Below are 14,541 nucleotides of genomic sequence, written 5' to 3'. Positions count from 1 at the left end.
GATCCCTCCTTCTCAAAGATTGTAACCAATGTAAAAGAATGGCATAGCGATAAAGGTAATAACTCTCCTTGAAAAGGCTTACTTCATAAAGCGCAGGCTGCACATTATTTCTTTAGAGAGAGCGAGGCACCCGCAATTAAAAAGTGCCGAACATGTTTAGCTACCGGAGGAAATAAACCTTTACAAATGCACACCTGCTGTTCTCCACACTGGGAAGGTTCCGGGAAGGGCTCGAAGCCCCATATGGGGAGACCCGCTTCAAAGTGCCGAGTGCACCTAGGAGTGGTGGCAAGGCCTTGTTGTGGCTCCCTTCTGCCACCTCCACTGTTAGCTGTGCTGCCTTGGGTAAGTTACTCTGTACCTCTCTGCCTCTAGCCTCTCATCTCGCAAAACATGAAAAACCCGAGCCCTTGGTGGGTTCTCAACAAATGTTAGCAGCTCCCTCTACTAGAATTAGCACAACTGTGCATTTCAAGGACAGTGGAGAGAGGGAGGGAGGTGAACTGAAGTCATCAGGGGGCACACCTCCCCTACCTGCAGCTGCCCCCGGGGGTCTCACTTATAGAACCGTGCCTTGTCCCTTGTCCATCGGGCCACCTGGATCACGCTGCTTCTCTTTTTTTTTTTTTTTTTTAATTTTTTTTTTTCAACGTTTATTTATTTTTTTGGGACAGAGAGAGACAGAGCATGAACGGGGAAGGGGCAGAGAGAGAGGGAGACACAGAATCGGAAACGGGCTCCAGGCTCCGAGCCATCAGCCCAGAGCCTGACGCGGGGCTCGAACTCACGGACCGCGAGATCGTGACCTGGCTGAAGTCGGACGCTTAACCGACTGCGCCACCCAGGCGCCCCACGCTGCTTCTCTTTTAGGTGAAGCTGCAGAGACATGGAGTGCCTGGCCCAGAGTTCATAGCTGGAGATAGGATGCAAGCTGGAGTTCAGGCCTCGGTCAGTTCTATGTGACTGTGCTTAGAGCAGAGCCTGGCACGGGGCAAGATGCAGCTAGTGTTCATCCTCACACCGATTCAGCAATGTGGGGCCCCTACCACGAGGCTAGGATTTTACATGGGGACTTGCTCTCAAAGGATGAACGTGGCTGGGCTCATACAGACTCTCCTTGTCTTGATCTAAAGGTGATGGGTACTTTTTACTGAGCAGCTAATATGTTACAGATACTTGCTCAGGGTGTTTTACACGGAATCTGTCAGTCAGCCCTATGAAATAAGCTCTGTTATTATCCCCTGTGCAAGTTACAAATGAGAAAATTGAGGTTCAGAGTGGTTACGTAACGTCTCTATAATTGCCTGGAGTTATGGACACGGATCCAAGACTCAAACAACCTGCTCAGGATCTACGCTCCCAACCTCTAGGCCATGTTACTGAAATTTGCTCTGAGAGAAATCCACACCACCCCCCGCCCCTCCACACCTTTATCATTGAGAACTAGATCTCTCTAGAAAGAGGCAGCCCAGATTTTATCCCATGACCCATAACCACGTATAGATTTCTCACCTATTTCCCACTCCTTCTGGAGACAAAGTGCTACCTACCCACTCTCAGCCAACACAATTTCACAACGGAGCGGTATTCCCCAGAATGGCTGGGCACACAAGTGAGAGTCACACAAGAACACTGCCCCTCTCTTTCCACTTTCTTCGCCCAGAATCCTGACTTAAACTCCTTCACAGCACTTAGGATACTGAACCACCTAATGTACTTCCCCTGGTCAAGTGTTACTCATCTCTATAACCCCAAGGCCTACGATAGAGTCTGGTAGCAGCCAGGCACTCGATAAATATTTGCTGAATCAATGCGTGACTGACAGCTTGCTCACGCTAACTATAACCACCGTTTATTACGTGCCGGAGTCCATTAACACACACGCACTCCCCCAACACCTACCAGGCAGGGACGGCTTCCCTCTGAAGAGATATTTGTGGGTGTAACACAGCCTGCATTTGAGCCTTCGCAAAGTGAAGGCCTTTAAGGTGACACATCTTTTTGAAAAGTCCCTGGGAACCAGAGTGCAGACTGTCTAAGGAGAAATGAATGCTATGGTGTTCCTTAGAAACCGGTATCCCACGAACAGCTCACAAATGTGACTCGCCAGAACCGGAAGGGTAAGTTTTACAACAAGGGATCATTTTATGACGAAGATCCAGAAAAGGACGTTTTCGATCTTTCTCTCGACTGCAGGATCGTATTTTGGTTCTACTGAGTGTTGTTGAATATGCAGGATTATGGGAGTTATGGTACCTTTCCCCCAAGACATTTTCAGAGCTCCACTTAGGGAAACAGTTCTGGTCTCTCCTTCCACCGAGAACACAAGCTCCAGGGGACAAACACTCACAACAGTGCTGTTCCCTGCTGCCTTTCCAGGACCCGGAACAGTGCCCGACAAAGAGCAAGCCCTATTTAATAAGTGCTTGTTAAGTAAATAAATGAATCAATCGATGCTTTCTCGAAAAGTTTAAGAAGCACTGCCTGTAAGAAATAAGTCAGCAACCGATCACGGTCAGGGTCCGCCAGGAGGAGAGCTCATACCGAAGCCTATGTGTTGATTTTACAAATAAGATGCACAGAAGTCAATTGGCTTTTGTCTCCCATAAAACTGTTCAAATGATGACAGTAACAATGGTAATAACATCAACAACACTGGCCTCCTTAAGATAAGTTGCCGTATCTGGGAAAAAAGGTAACCCTATCTCTAGACGCATTTAATCCTCGCTCTAAATTTACACAATGCTTCAATTCCTACACATTTATGAGGAGGTTTTATGGAGTTACTGGGTTTTATGGAGCAATCGGGTTCAGATACACACAGGACATTCTTCTGCTAAGGGCCACGGAAAGCAGAGATTGCAATTATTAAAGAAGGGACAGATGCACTAGAAGGGAAAGGCATAGATGTCACCTAGCAGGCTAGCGCCTCCCTGTTTCTCCCTGGAAGCTCCTTCGTTTATTCCACCCCAACCCTGCTGACCAAGTCGGCCGGTTGCAGGGGACGGCTATGGAACCGCAGATGCCACAACTTCCAGTTCCCGACGAACTCAGCCAGAAGCAGCAGCCCCCCTCCCTCCCTAACGCGAGCGACAGTGGCTGACACGTTCAAAGGACTCCGTCACGTGCCGGCTCAGAAGAGAATTATATCAGCCTCATCTCATAGCCCGTCCTCGGGGCTGGTGGCGCCACTTCTGGTGACCAGAGTTCCCGAGGGCGCCACACAAATTCTGGCCCAGACGTCAGGTCACCAAGGCTGATGCTGGTCACTGTGCGCTGATATCATTAAAGCCACATCAGGATATTAGCAGGTAGCCTGCGACTGACTGGAGCAGGTAAGATGCGAACGGGAAGCCGCGTTTAGACTCAGCTCCACCCCTCCCGGCCTGAAAGCCATCCTCCCGTCCAGAGGAATGACTCTAGGGAGGCCTTTCCCCTCTCCCCCAGTCCTAGTTCACTTCTGGGCATGGCAAGGGATCAGGAATGGGTGCCTCAGGGACGAGACCACGTCTTTTCGTCCTGGTCCCAGCTCAATTCCATGATGTTCACTCCTGGACTCCTCCTCAAGTAGCCGAATCAGCCTGTGCACAGAGTGTCCTTCCTCCCTCAGGACGGAAGCAGGGGGCAGGGTGCAGTCTTGGGGCTCCAATGCCAAAGAACCACATTAGCGGAGATCTCCTACATCCAACCTTAAGGTTTCCAACCTCTGGCAAGATCAGATGAATATGTACCCCACCCCCACCCCGAAAAAAAAAATCCCAACAGGCCAGCATCCCCAGTGGTCATCCCTCTTCAAAATTAGGAAGGAAGGCAAAGTACTTATAAATACAGGGATGGGTTGAGAGGAAAGCTATTCTATTCAGCCAGCCACCGAACAGATCTGAATGCCAGGCGACAGCGTCCCTGCTCGCATAGGGCATGGTTCTCACGGAGGAGACAGCTTAATGTTACGGTGATCCGGGCGGCAGGTTTTACAGCTGGTGAACAGGCAGATCCCCTGCCCTCATGAAGTTCACATTCCGGCAGCCGAAACAAAATGTAAACACAGAGTCAAGTAATTGTATGGTACATGTCAGGTGATTCCTTTCCATAAGCTTCCCCCAAACTGGACGTGGCCTTGCAGCAGAGTCCATGGCTAAGTCATCTTCCAGGATCCCGCGACGAAAGAAGGAAAATCTGCACGCGATGGTGTTCCTACTAACCTGCCCTCCCCCACATGAAGCTATCCATTGTTTCAAAACTGAAACTCTACAGGACTCCTCTTAGTATTTCCCACGGCACTTCGCAGAGTTATTTGCACATAACAAACATTCAGTAAATAAGAGTTCGTTGCTAAACTGGACTGGGCCAGCTTGTTGGTTCTGCATATAATCCAGGCCCGCCAGGAGGCAAAAGCAGAGACCACATATCCACGGAGAAAACCTTAACGTGCTAGTTTTAGGACTAGCGCTGGTCCACAGAAGTAATTGACACAAACTAGTTTATTTGTTGCACCCAGATCAGAGCTCTGAAGCTGACTGGCTTAGAAAAGGTTAGAACTACTAGATCTTGGAGCCCTAAGAAGATGTCCAGAGTGGATCCATCCTGGAGGTAGGTGGTGATGGTGACAGTTACGGCGAATGGAAGGCGGTCAACACTAAGATGGTTCTCTTGTCCAGAAAAAGGGCTAACTTGGCAATAGCATGAGCTGACAAAGCCCAATACGGGGAAGACATGTATAGAGAGCCACCTCGGTCCAGAGAGCTCATTTTAACTGGGAGGAACTGGTTCTAAAAGCTTTTCTAAGAAACTGCCATAAACATTTTTAAAACTGCTCTCAGCACCGTCTTAAGGCTCCTTGGACCCAAATGAAGTCGTCTACTGTGGGACTTCGGAAACTCCTGTTTGAGCCCAGAATGGAGGCGCTCTAAGGAGACAGAGCTTCTAGTTCATCGGGTTACATCCCTACCCGGTGTGCAATGCTCAGCGAAGCTGTAAGGAAAGAAATGTAAGAGAATGGGCTAAGGACTAAGTAGGGGATCTCCCAAAACACAGAAGCTGGGCCACAGGCAGATAAACAAAGCCCTACCCACGGGAATGGGGAAATAGACACAAGTGTATTCTCATGCCAGCTTCACAGTGGCACTCCATTCCCGCAATAAGCCAAATACCCCTCATGGGCTCGTGAGTTCTCTCCCATTTGAGGGGGGTAAGTGCTTAAGTCAGCCATGTGTTTAAATCTCCTAATAAAAACCTAATGGTCTTAAGCACATGAAAAGATGTTCTGCATCATGCATCATCAGGGAAATGCAAATCAAAACCACGACCACAGCACCAGGATATCTATAATATGAAAAAAAAAAAAAAAAAAAAAAAAAAGGAAAAGAAATGTTGGTGAGGTTGTGGAAAAGCCACAGGAATATACAATGATGCAGCAGATGTGGAAACCAGTCTGGCAATTCCCCAAAAAGTCAAACACAGAGTTACTGTACAACTTGGCTGTGCTATTCCTGGATTTACACTCAATGGAACACTCAGTGGAACAGAAAAGATGCCACTCAAAAACCCGCACAGAAATGTACACAGCAGTGTTATTCAGAGTTGCCAAGCAGTGTGGAAACAACCCAAGTGTCCACCAACCAATGAATGGAAAGACAAAATGGGGTCTCTCCATGCGGTGGAATATTACTTGGCAATAAACAGGAACAGGTACTGATATGGTACAACATGGATCAACTTTGAAAGCATTATGCTAAGTGAAAGAAGCCAGATACGAAAGGCCACATATTGTAGGACTCCATTTACACGAAATGTCGGCAACAGGCAAATCCACAGAGACAGAGAATAGGTTAATGATTGCCGGGGACTTCGGGGAGAAGGGGGAATTGAGAGTGGCTGTTAACAGGCCCAGGGGTTCATTCATAATGGAAATGCTCTGGAATTGGATAATGGTGATGGCTGCACAATCTTGTGAATATGCTAAAACAAACAAACAAACAAACAAACAAAAAACCCAAAAAACCCCCACCTAATTGTACACTTCAAAATGATTAATTTTACGTTCACGTGAAATTTTATATTCTGTGAATTATATCTCAGTTGGAAAAAAAAAACAAAACCCTAATGGCCTGGCTCTCGTCTTATGTTTTTGTCTTTGCATCTTACTCAGCAAAAATTTAAAGGCACTGTTCCAAAGTTAGGAAGCACAGTTAATTCTACAAGTGTTCCTCACCTCCCTGTGTTAGCCTTCACCTAGCTCTTGGCTTACTATGAATCCCCACAGACAGACACGGTCGAGTCAAACCTAAGATGGGACACACTGATTTGGATAATGTTTAGAAGCTTCGGGTTTCTATTTTCAATATAATTATTGTCTGGGTGAGACTTGTATATGTAGGCCGTGTCGTTCGACACAAGAGGAGTTTTTTCAACAGTACAGCAATTCTAGTCTTCAAAGACATCTACCGTGAAATACTCTCCTGAGTAGGTCAGAGCCAACTTGCCCCTCCGTTGTGGTTTCGATGGCTCCACCGCCAGCCTTTTCACGGCCCCTTTCTGGGAACCTGCTAGAACCTCATCCCCGGGTCCATTCTTAAACTGGCTGCCAAACACGTTCCCTCCTGCACAGCAGCTCAGGCAATATTCTGTGCACGGCAGGTATACAAAACATACAAAAATGATGACGAAATAAATTCATTCTTTTTCCAGAACACAGAGTCACGGGCTGGGTCCGCTGTCTCTGAACGAGAGCACGGAGCTTTGCGCACCCCAACGTCACTGGCCGGAAACCGGGACATTCTATGTTCACAGGGAGCTGGGAGACAGGTTTAAGTAGATTATTCTTATCAATTCACAGTAAGAGAACATACGTGTGACACGCCCATTATTGGCAATAATTAGCATCGCTTTGATGGTTCTTAGAAAGAGGAATCAAGAAAGGAACATACCTATCTACTCAATTAACGTCATGCGCTTTCCGCTTCCTTTTACAGAAAAAAACAAAACCTGCAAAGTTGTGGTAACAACAGAACAGTGTCGGAGAGCCACAAGTATATTCAGCATCCAAAAATGAGTAACATTCAGTGGCCAGAGGCTGAAGTGGATCACAATTTTTTTTTTTTTTTTTTTTTGAGGACGTTTGCTCTAACACCTGATTTACGCACGTCCTCTCAACTGAGCAAGCAAGCTGAAATAAAATATCTGATTCTCATTCCGACATGTTCAAGGCAAAGAAAGCCCATTCCTTTCCTTCAGCGGACTTACAGATAATTACTCCACAGTAAGCATGCCCTCAAAATTCTCACCAGTCTAGGAAAGGCGCTGGGGATTTGCGGAACATAAACAAAGGCACTGATTTTTTGCTATATTTTATTTAGAAAAACAAGCCGGGCACGGACACGGAACTGTACCTTTTCTTCAGCGCACTTTTCAAATGATAATTTCTTCCACTGTCACCATTAAATCTTAATCCATTCCAGCTCCTTGCATGGGTCATTGAGTCTATATGTACTGCTGTTATTTTAAAATGTTTCCCCTTGGTAGGGAAAGAGGGGGAGAAAAGATGTTGAGAGCCAGATGGGCCCCTTCACAGTTCATTTATCAAACCTAATACGCGGGGGTCCACCCTCCCCTCACTCACTATTGCGGTTAAACTTCCATATAATTTGGTAATCATTTTCATTATCAGAGAGTGACCCGAAAGCAGCCTATCCTGGGACACCCAGTCCCTGCAGCTGCTCTTTTCCTGCCTTTTCCTACAGTAGACCCTAAGAACCTCAGAGTTTATTAGCTGCAGACCGACCTTTGGGCTGCGGAGGTCAAGAAGGGGTCAGATCAGAGGGCTTGCCCAGTTCTTTAAAAGCTATAACAAGCTGTCCATCAGGCAGAGTGGACTGTATAAACAAAGCCAAATCTTCAGAAATTCTGTACCGCTTCTGTTAACACTTACCCTGCATTCACACAGCTTCTCCTGATGTACTTTGGATCATTCAGCTCGGGGGAAGTGAGCAGACAGCCCTAATAAGCCTATTTGGAGAGGGTTGTTTATGGGATTACCGAGCTTCGGGAAGGAAACCCGCAGCATTCAGATGTGCCTCTGGAATCGCAGGGTTGTATGACACTGTGACAAACTCGGTTACCCCGAGTCATGCAGAATTGACACTTTTCCTCAAAAAGCTAAATCACGGGGAACATATGCTTTCAGTTTAAGAGACTTCAGGGAGTCCCAAACAATGGCTCGGCTCCTGGCCGGGGAGAGATACAAATATTTTAAAACCTAGTTACAGGTTCTGCTTAAAAATCTTCTTCCTAATATCGTTATTGCAAAGGAACCAGCGGGAGGCGGGGGCGGGGGCGGGGGGGGGGGGCGGAGGGGGGCGCGGCGGCGAAGGGGGGGTAACCTTTATTACAATAGACTTCTCCTAAACTCATTGCCAGCTGTAGCGTCGTCGCCGATCTACATTTCTTGGAAGTTGTACTATTCATCACGCATTCTCTAACGTGCAATATAAGGTAATTAGAGTCATCTGTATTTAACTTTCGGAGGAAAAAATTTCTATTATCTAATCTCACTGATCCCCTGATAGCTTTGATGAAAGCAAAATACGGTAACCTATTGCCTGGCCTTTGGCGAGCGCTAATTCTTTTCTGTCAAAGTGCATTTTTCCTCGTGTAATTCCAAAGTACACAATGGGCCGATGTCTACGACCTAGCCGGCTCGGTTAGCACGGCAGTGGATGCTCTGTGACTTTCACCATCACCGGCCTGATGGCGACTCAGGGCAGTGCCCGATTCCAGACGGCCAGAGGAAGCTTTGATGAGGAAAAGAGAGGCGTATGGTAACAGTCTGTTTATACAGATCATATGGATGAGTCTTTTAGATAGGTCACTGGGATGGGAAACATCAAATGGGGGCGGAGAAGGGGTGGGGGGGGGAAGGATTATGGTTATTTAATACTCTGAAGACACTTTTCCTTCTGAGCTCTCAAGACGTGACCCTCTTGAAATTTTCTTTCAGGTGTTTAGTTTGAAGGAGGTCTGCACAGTGTCAGCCACTAAGCTCTTTCTTTTCTCCTCCCCTACCACAAAGGACTTGAGAATTTTTGTTTCAGATGCTAGACTACATCAACTTCAACACTGGCTCCAGCTCCTGATTAAACTGTTAGCAGTAAGGGCCAGAAATGCTGAAACCAGACTCCTCTTAAACAGGCCATCTTGGCCTTGTTGTCTGATGATTTGGTGTACTAGGAAATTATTGTTAACAAACCAAATGCACTCAGCAGAAGACATCCAGCCTCAACATTTGGTCTCTGAGCTGTGCTGTCTTTGGAGGGATGGCGGGGGTGGGGGGTGGGAGAGAGGTTACAGGGAAATTCTTTCTTTCTTTCTTTTGCTTTCCTTCCTTCCTTCCTTCCTTCCTTCCTTCCTTCCTTCCTTCCCTTTCTTTCTTTCCTTCTTTCTTTCTTTCTCTTTTCTTTTTTCTTTTCTTTTCTTTCTTTCCTATTTAGTAAGAATCACCAGGGAGGGGGGAAATGTATATAAGGCTAAACAGGGAAACACAGCTCAGATGTCCCTGCATGGATATTCCAGTATTTAATAAAATATGCATACTTTAATGAATATATGTGCTTAAAGTGGAGTACAAGCAGAGTTAAATTGGAGATCATTTAATTACTGTTGCTGAAACTGTCGTTTACTCTTATCAGACCATACTACAAAAGAGAGGGGAGAGGGAGAATAACAGGGCGAATTTTAAAATTATTGTTTTAGCGCAAGTGTGAATTTAGAGATCATGCACGTACTTGGGGAACGGCTTTCCAACAGCTGAGATGGACAGTTCATGGTCTTTACTGTCTCCTTTCTTGGAAAGTGCTCATCTGCAGCGTTGTTCAGACAAACCTATTTTTACGATAACTGCTACTAGTAAAGCCATAAATTATTACAAATTCTGTTGCATGGACTCATTTGGAGAACTCCCAGGCACATAGGATTTTTCAGTATCAAATAAGACTCCGAGACAAAAATACAGCATGATCTCCCGGATTCCTCTCTCTATTGCTGAGAGACAGACGATAAGCCAACCATTTTTACCAACTGCAGATCTAAAAGGGTAACCCTGACATTTGGGGAACTGGTTCCAGCCTTCCACCCATCAAGTCTTTCTCAAAGAAGAGCAGGATAGTAGAGTCTGTAGTATGCAAGCATCAATTCTGTAAAAACTAATAATGTGTAGGAACTTTCTCCCGGTAACTGCTTTCTAACCCAAAGGTAGGTCCACGGGCAAAGAAAGTAGGTTGAAGCCACCACAATTCCTCCTTGGCCAATTCTAAAACTGGGGTTGATAAACAGACCACTTTCAAGCAATCTGCCTCTCACGGAGAGATGTGAGAGCACTGTGTGAGTTTCCCAGTGCTAAATCGCAATGTTGGTCTTTTAGACTGTTGATTAAAAGGGTGCTTCTATTCAGCAGCAAGTACTTCTATTATATTATGCTCAAGATGCAAACATTTATGCTAAATGTTGCACTCAGGGATAAATGATACATACCTACAGATGACATCATGGCTCATAACCAATTAATGTATGTACCATGTGCGGGAGAGCTAACTTTGGCTGAAAGCATCTGTACCTTGCTTATGGTTCATGGCTCCCCAAATGACAGGGATGAGGCCAGTGGTAGAAGGAAGGGCTTAGCCAAACACAGCTCTTGGTGTTCAGGGACCACAAATCCCATTTCAGAAGCAGAACTGACCTGGCATGCCACTCCCTCCTCAGATTCTGGCGGGTGGTGAGCAAGGCAAGGATGGCAGTCAAGATTTCATTCCTTTGTTCCACGGGGACCCCCTCTCTTCTAACTTCACGAAGCACAGCATTTGTCTAGAAGAAATGGTCCAAAAAAGAGGAAAAGTGAAAAATTAATAATAAAAAAAAAGCCCATAAGCAAATAAGGACAGTAAATCAATGGCTTTTTTATTACAGTCCCCCTGCTAACAAATCAATACAGTAAATGATGGTCAAAAATGGCCAGCGTATATTTTGTATTTAATCAATGTACCAAGCACATAAGGTAAACTCCAAAAGCCCCATTGCCTTAAGTAACACATTGAGATACTGTGTGTTCTCACTCAATTTCCTCAGTGCACCAAAGGTCTTTTTCCTGGGAACGGCCTCCCATGAGCTATTATTAGAAATGATTTTCACGTACACTTCACTGTGAGTTGTTTGTTTTGCCTTTTAAAAAAGAGCAGTCTCTGACTTTCGCTCTCTGTTTCCTGCCACCCAGCTGAGGATTTCTGCACTGCCACTCGTATTTGAATCATTAATTTCTATTTCCAGCCATGCCAGCAAATTTTTCTTTTCTTCTTCTTTTTTTTTTTTTTTTTTTTTTCTGGTTCACTCGTTTTCCTTGCTTGCTGCAAATCAAGATCTTGCAAAGAAAGAAACAATAAAAGCACAAAAATCAAATTCATTCTCGATGAATCTTTCCAGCTTTAAAAATCCACTACATGTTTCAAATACTGTGTACAGGGATTCTTGGGCACAGCAGACTTATAATTTGAGGAAGAATCGTTTATTCTACAGTCATGGCTACGGCCCTTAAAAGAAAGTAGGCTCACAGGTGAGTAGAAAAACACTCAAGCCTCTACCTAGTGTTAGAAATGTTGGGTGTTGCTTTTGGAAATAGTTGAAGTCCAGGGCTCCTGGGTGGCTCAGTCAGTTGAGCATCTGACTTTGGCTCAGGTCATGATCTCATGGTTTGTGGGTTTGAGCCCTGCGTCAGGCTCTGTGCTGATAGCTCGGAGCCTGGAGCCTGCTTCGGATTCAGTGTCTCCCTCTCTCTCTGCCCACCCCCCCACCCATCCCACTCATGCTCTGCTTCTCTCTCAAAAATAAACATTAAAAAAAAATTAAAAACCATAAAAGAAATATTTGAAGCCTTGGCACATCGCTCTAAGAAGGGGCATTACATCAAAACTCCAATTTGAAAGTGTTGCTTCAATTTGATCTACAACTCACTCCTGTATGCCGGTTTTATATGCGTGTATTTTAAACATGCAAACTCATGTAACATTATAGAAAACAATTAAGAAAACAGAAGAGTATTCTACTGGCACCTGAAATTTGAGTGAGCGAATGCCTGGTGAGTTTTAATGAGAGAATTTTTCATCACACGCACTTATCTTCACGTAACTGGAGTAGAAATCTTGAGAATGTATAAATGTTTTTCATCTAAAGTTAGTGTGGCTTCTTTGGAGATGTTGTAACCAAAGCAACTGCTAAAAGGAATGAGACTATGACCTTCTTTGTACTAGTCTCTCCGTGCATATTCCTTATCTAACTGATGCCAATGCCTTCATTTACTTAGAAAGCATGCTCACGGTTTTGTCCTGTAACTTGAAATACCACTTCCTTGTTCGTCTACAGCGATTCACAGCGTGTACTGAATGCCTTCTGACAATCTTGAGAAGAGGTGTAGTGAACATTTGTTGTGTGGTTGCCTTCTCTCCAGGCCCGGTCCCCCTTTTCCTGTGACAACACAAATCTTCTCTTGGGGAAGTCTTTTATTGCATGCAGTCTTAGAGGGACTTGCCAGTGAAAGTGTGCCACTCTCTCCCATGAAGGATGTGGCCCAGGTCAACCTGGTTCGCTTTTCCGGGACTTCAGACACTTAAGAAGGAGGACAAAGAGAGGGGAAAAATTTGGATGCGGTTTATCAATTGCCTTGGTTCCTACCACCCATGGTCCTCAAAGTATTCCTGGTTTCCTGAACTTTCTGAGTAGAGATCATTCTTCTTCTTTTGAGACCTTGAGTTATCCACTCTCCTTTCAACCAAGTTCCATTTTGCTCAAATTCACCAGAATCCGTTTCTGTTGCTTACAATCAAAAAGCCTCACGGATACACACAGATAAGACAGGAGCGAGTAACTCCACTGTTAAAGGATCCAAGATCACGTGACTAGCCCTCGCCACGAAAACGACCCTGATCTTGGCCTCCTGGGTCCAGAGTTACATCTACAACATCAGATGATATACCCAGTTGGAAACTCTGTGAGCGTTGAGGGCAATGACAATTTCAGCCTTCGGGCACAGGGAGAAATGCTCATTTTTACTAGGTGCTTCTCCTACATGAAGCCCAGGCTCCAAGTGGCTAAAGCAGGAGCTGCAATTCAAACACCTACCAGAGCCAGAGAGGTAATGTGAGTGAATTAAACAAGATTACCTGATGAGAGCATATGCTCTGTGCAAAAGGGCAGTCCCTTTTCAGCAACAGCCAACTCGCCCATTCAGAGAGCCTGTTGCCGTGGTGCCAGACGCAGGAATTTTCAAAATGAGAAATCTGTTTTGATTTTTTTAATGTGAAAGCTTCTGATTTTTAAGTGTTGGAAACTTTTTTTTTTTAACTATTTATTTATTTATTTATTTTCATTAAATCTTTTTTTAATGTTTGTTTATTTTTGAGAGAGAGAGAGAAACAGAGCACGAGCGGGGAAGAGGCAGAGAGAAAAAGGGAGACGTAGACCCCGAAGCAGGCTCCAGGCTCTGAGCTGTCAGCACAGAGCCCGACGCGGGGCTTGAAGTCACGAACTGCGAGATCATGACCTGAGCCAAAGTCGGACGCTCAACTGACTGAGCCACCCAGGCGTCCCCTCTCTTTTGACTTTTTAAATGTCATGTGGCCAAACAAGAAACGCCAACAGCTGTATGGAACTCAGCTGCTAATTTGTGACCTCTGATGTAAAAGATGTCTAATTTCAGAGACGTCCTGGGTATTCTGACAACAGCATTCCTTCTTGGTTGTGCTGCCCCACCTGGTGTACTTAAAGTTGGAAGGAACCTCAAAGAGTCCCCAAGCTTATCATTATGTCTGCAGATCCATATTATTTTACCAAAGTAATAAGCAAAATGTTTCAAACAGAAGACAAGGTACACATCTAACTTGACTCCAAAGACGTAAATAAAATAAAATTAATCTTCTATGTGACTGCATTCAAATAACTTTTTTAAAAAGTCATTTATCTCTTCTTTGCCTTTTGTGTCATTTAAATTTTATCCAGAAGCCCTTGTTTTCCCTGATCAGCGTCTAAGAGGCGAAAGGAGGAAGGATTTAAGAAAATAAGTTTCACGGGGGCTGGACCCTGTCTGTTTACTTCACTACTTCACCCCAGTGCTTGTCTAATGATTTTTAATAAATATTTGTCAAGTCAGGAAATAAAGAAGGAGCTTGAAAACAAGTACTGCAAAAACAAAGAGCAGGAGAAGGCTGTCTTTTAAGGCTTTACTATTATATAAACTTATAAACTCATCAAATAAATTAAGAGACAGTTACGTGCTTTACCAAGGAGCTCTCTTCACTTGACAAAAGGATTCACTTCAAGGTCTATTTAAATAAATAGCATCCCCCCCCCGTGTAGAGTCTCCCCAAAATTCAGCCATCCTAGCACAGTCCCATGACTCTCGCCACGTTTGAGTGTAAGGTACACAATATTTGGTATTTTTATTTCCAATGACCCGTACTTTAAGTACAAAATAAATTCGCTTCAAAAGAAAAATGGAAAACCTGT

The 14,541-nt window shown here is 44.9% G+C and overlaps 1 protein-coding gene across 5 annotated transcripts in view; it reads right to left on the bottom strand.

Moving 5' to 3' along the window:
- The window catches only part of FTO (FTO alpha-ketoglutarate dependent dioxygenase), a 393,904-nt gene that overhangs the window by 147,719 nt on the left and 231,644 nt on the right, over nt 1-14,541 (bottom strand). For 4 of the 5 annotated variants that reach the window (XR_006702654.1, XM_045442778.1, XM_045442779.1 and 1 more), the window contains exon 8: nt 10,730-10,854. Coding sequence is in view for 4 of the 5 variants with exons in the window: in XM_045442778.1 (XP_045298734.1) it covers nt 10,730-10,854 (125 nt within the window). In the remaining variant the exon portion in view is untranslated. Of the gene's footprint in view, nt 1-9,569; nt 9,877-10,729; nt 10,855-14,541 lie in introns of those variants that run through there. The other variant, XM_045442781.1, reaches the window with a different exon arrangement.

Source organism: Leopardus geoffroyi, chromosome E2 (assembly GCF_018350155.1).
Source record: "Leopardus geoffroyi isolate Oge1 chromosome E2, O.geoffroyi_Oge1_pat1.0, whole genome shotgun sequence".
NCBI classification, from domain to species: Eukaryota; Metazoa; Chordata; class Mammalia; order Carnivora; family Felidae; genus Leopardus; species Leopardus geoffroyi.
This window is presented reverse-complemented; position numbering and strand designations above follow the sequence as displayed.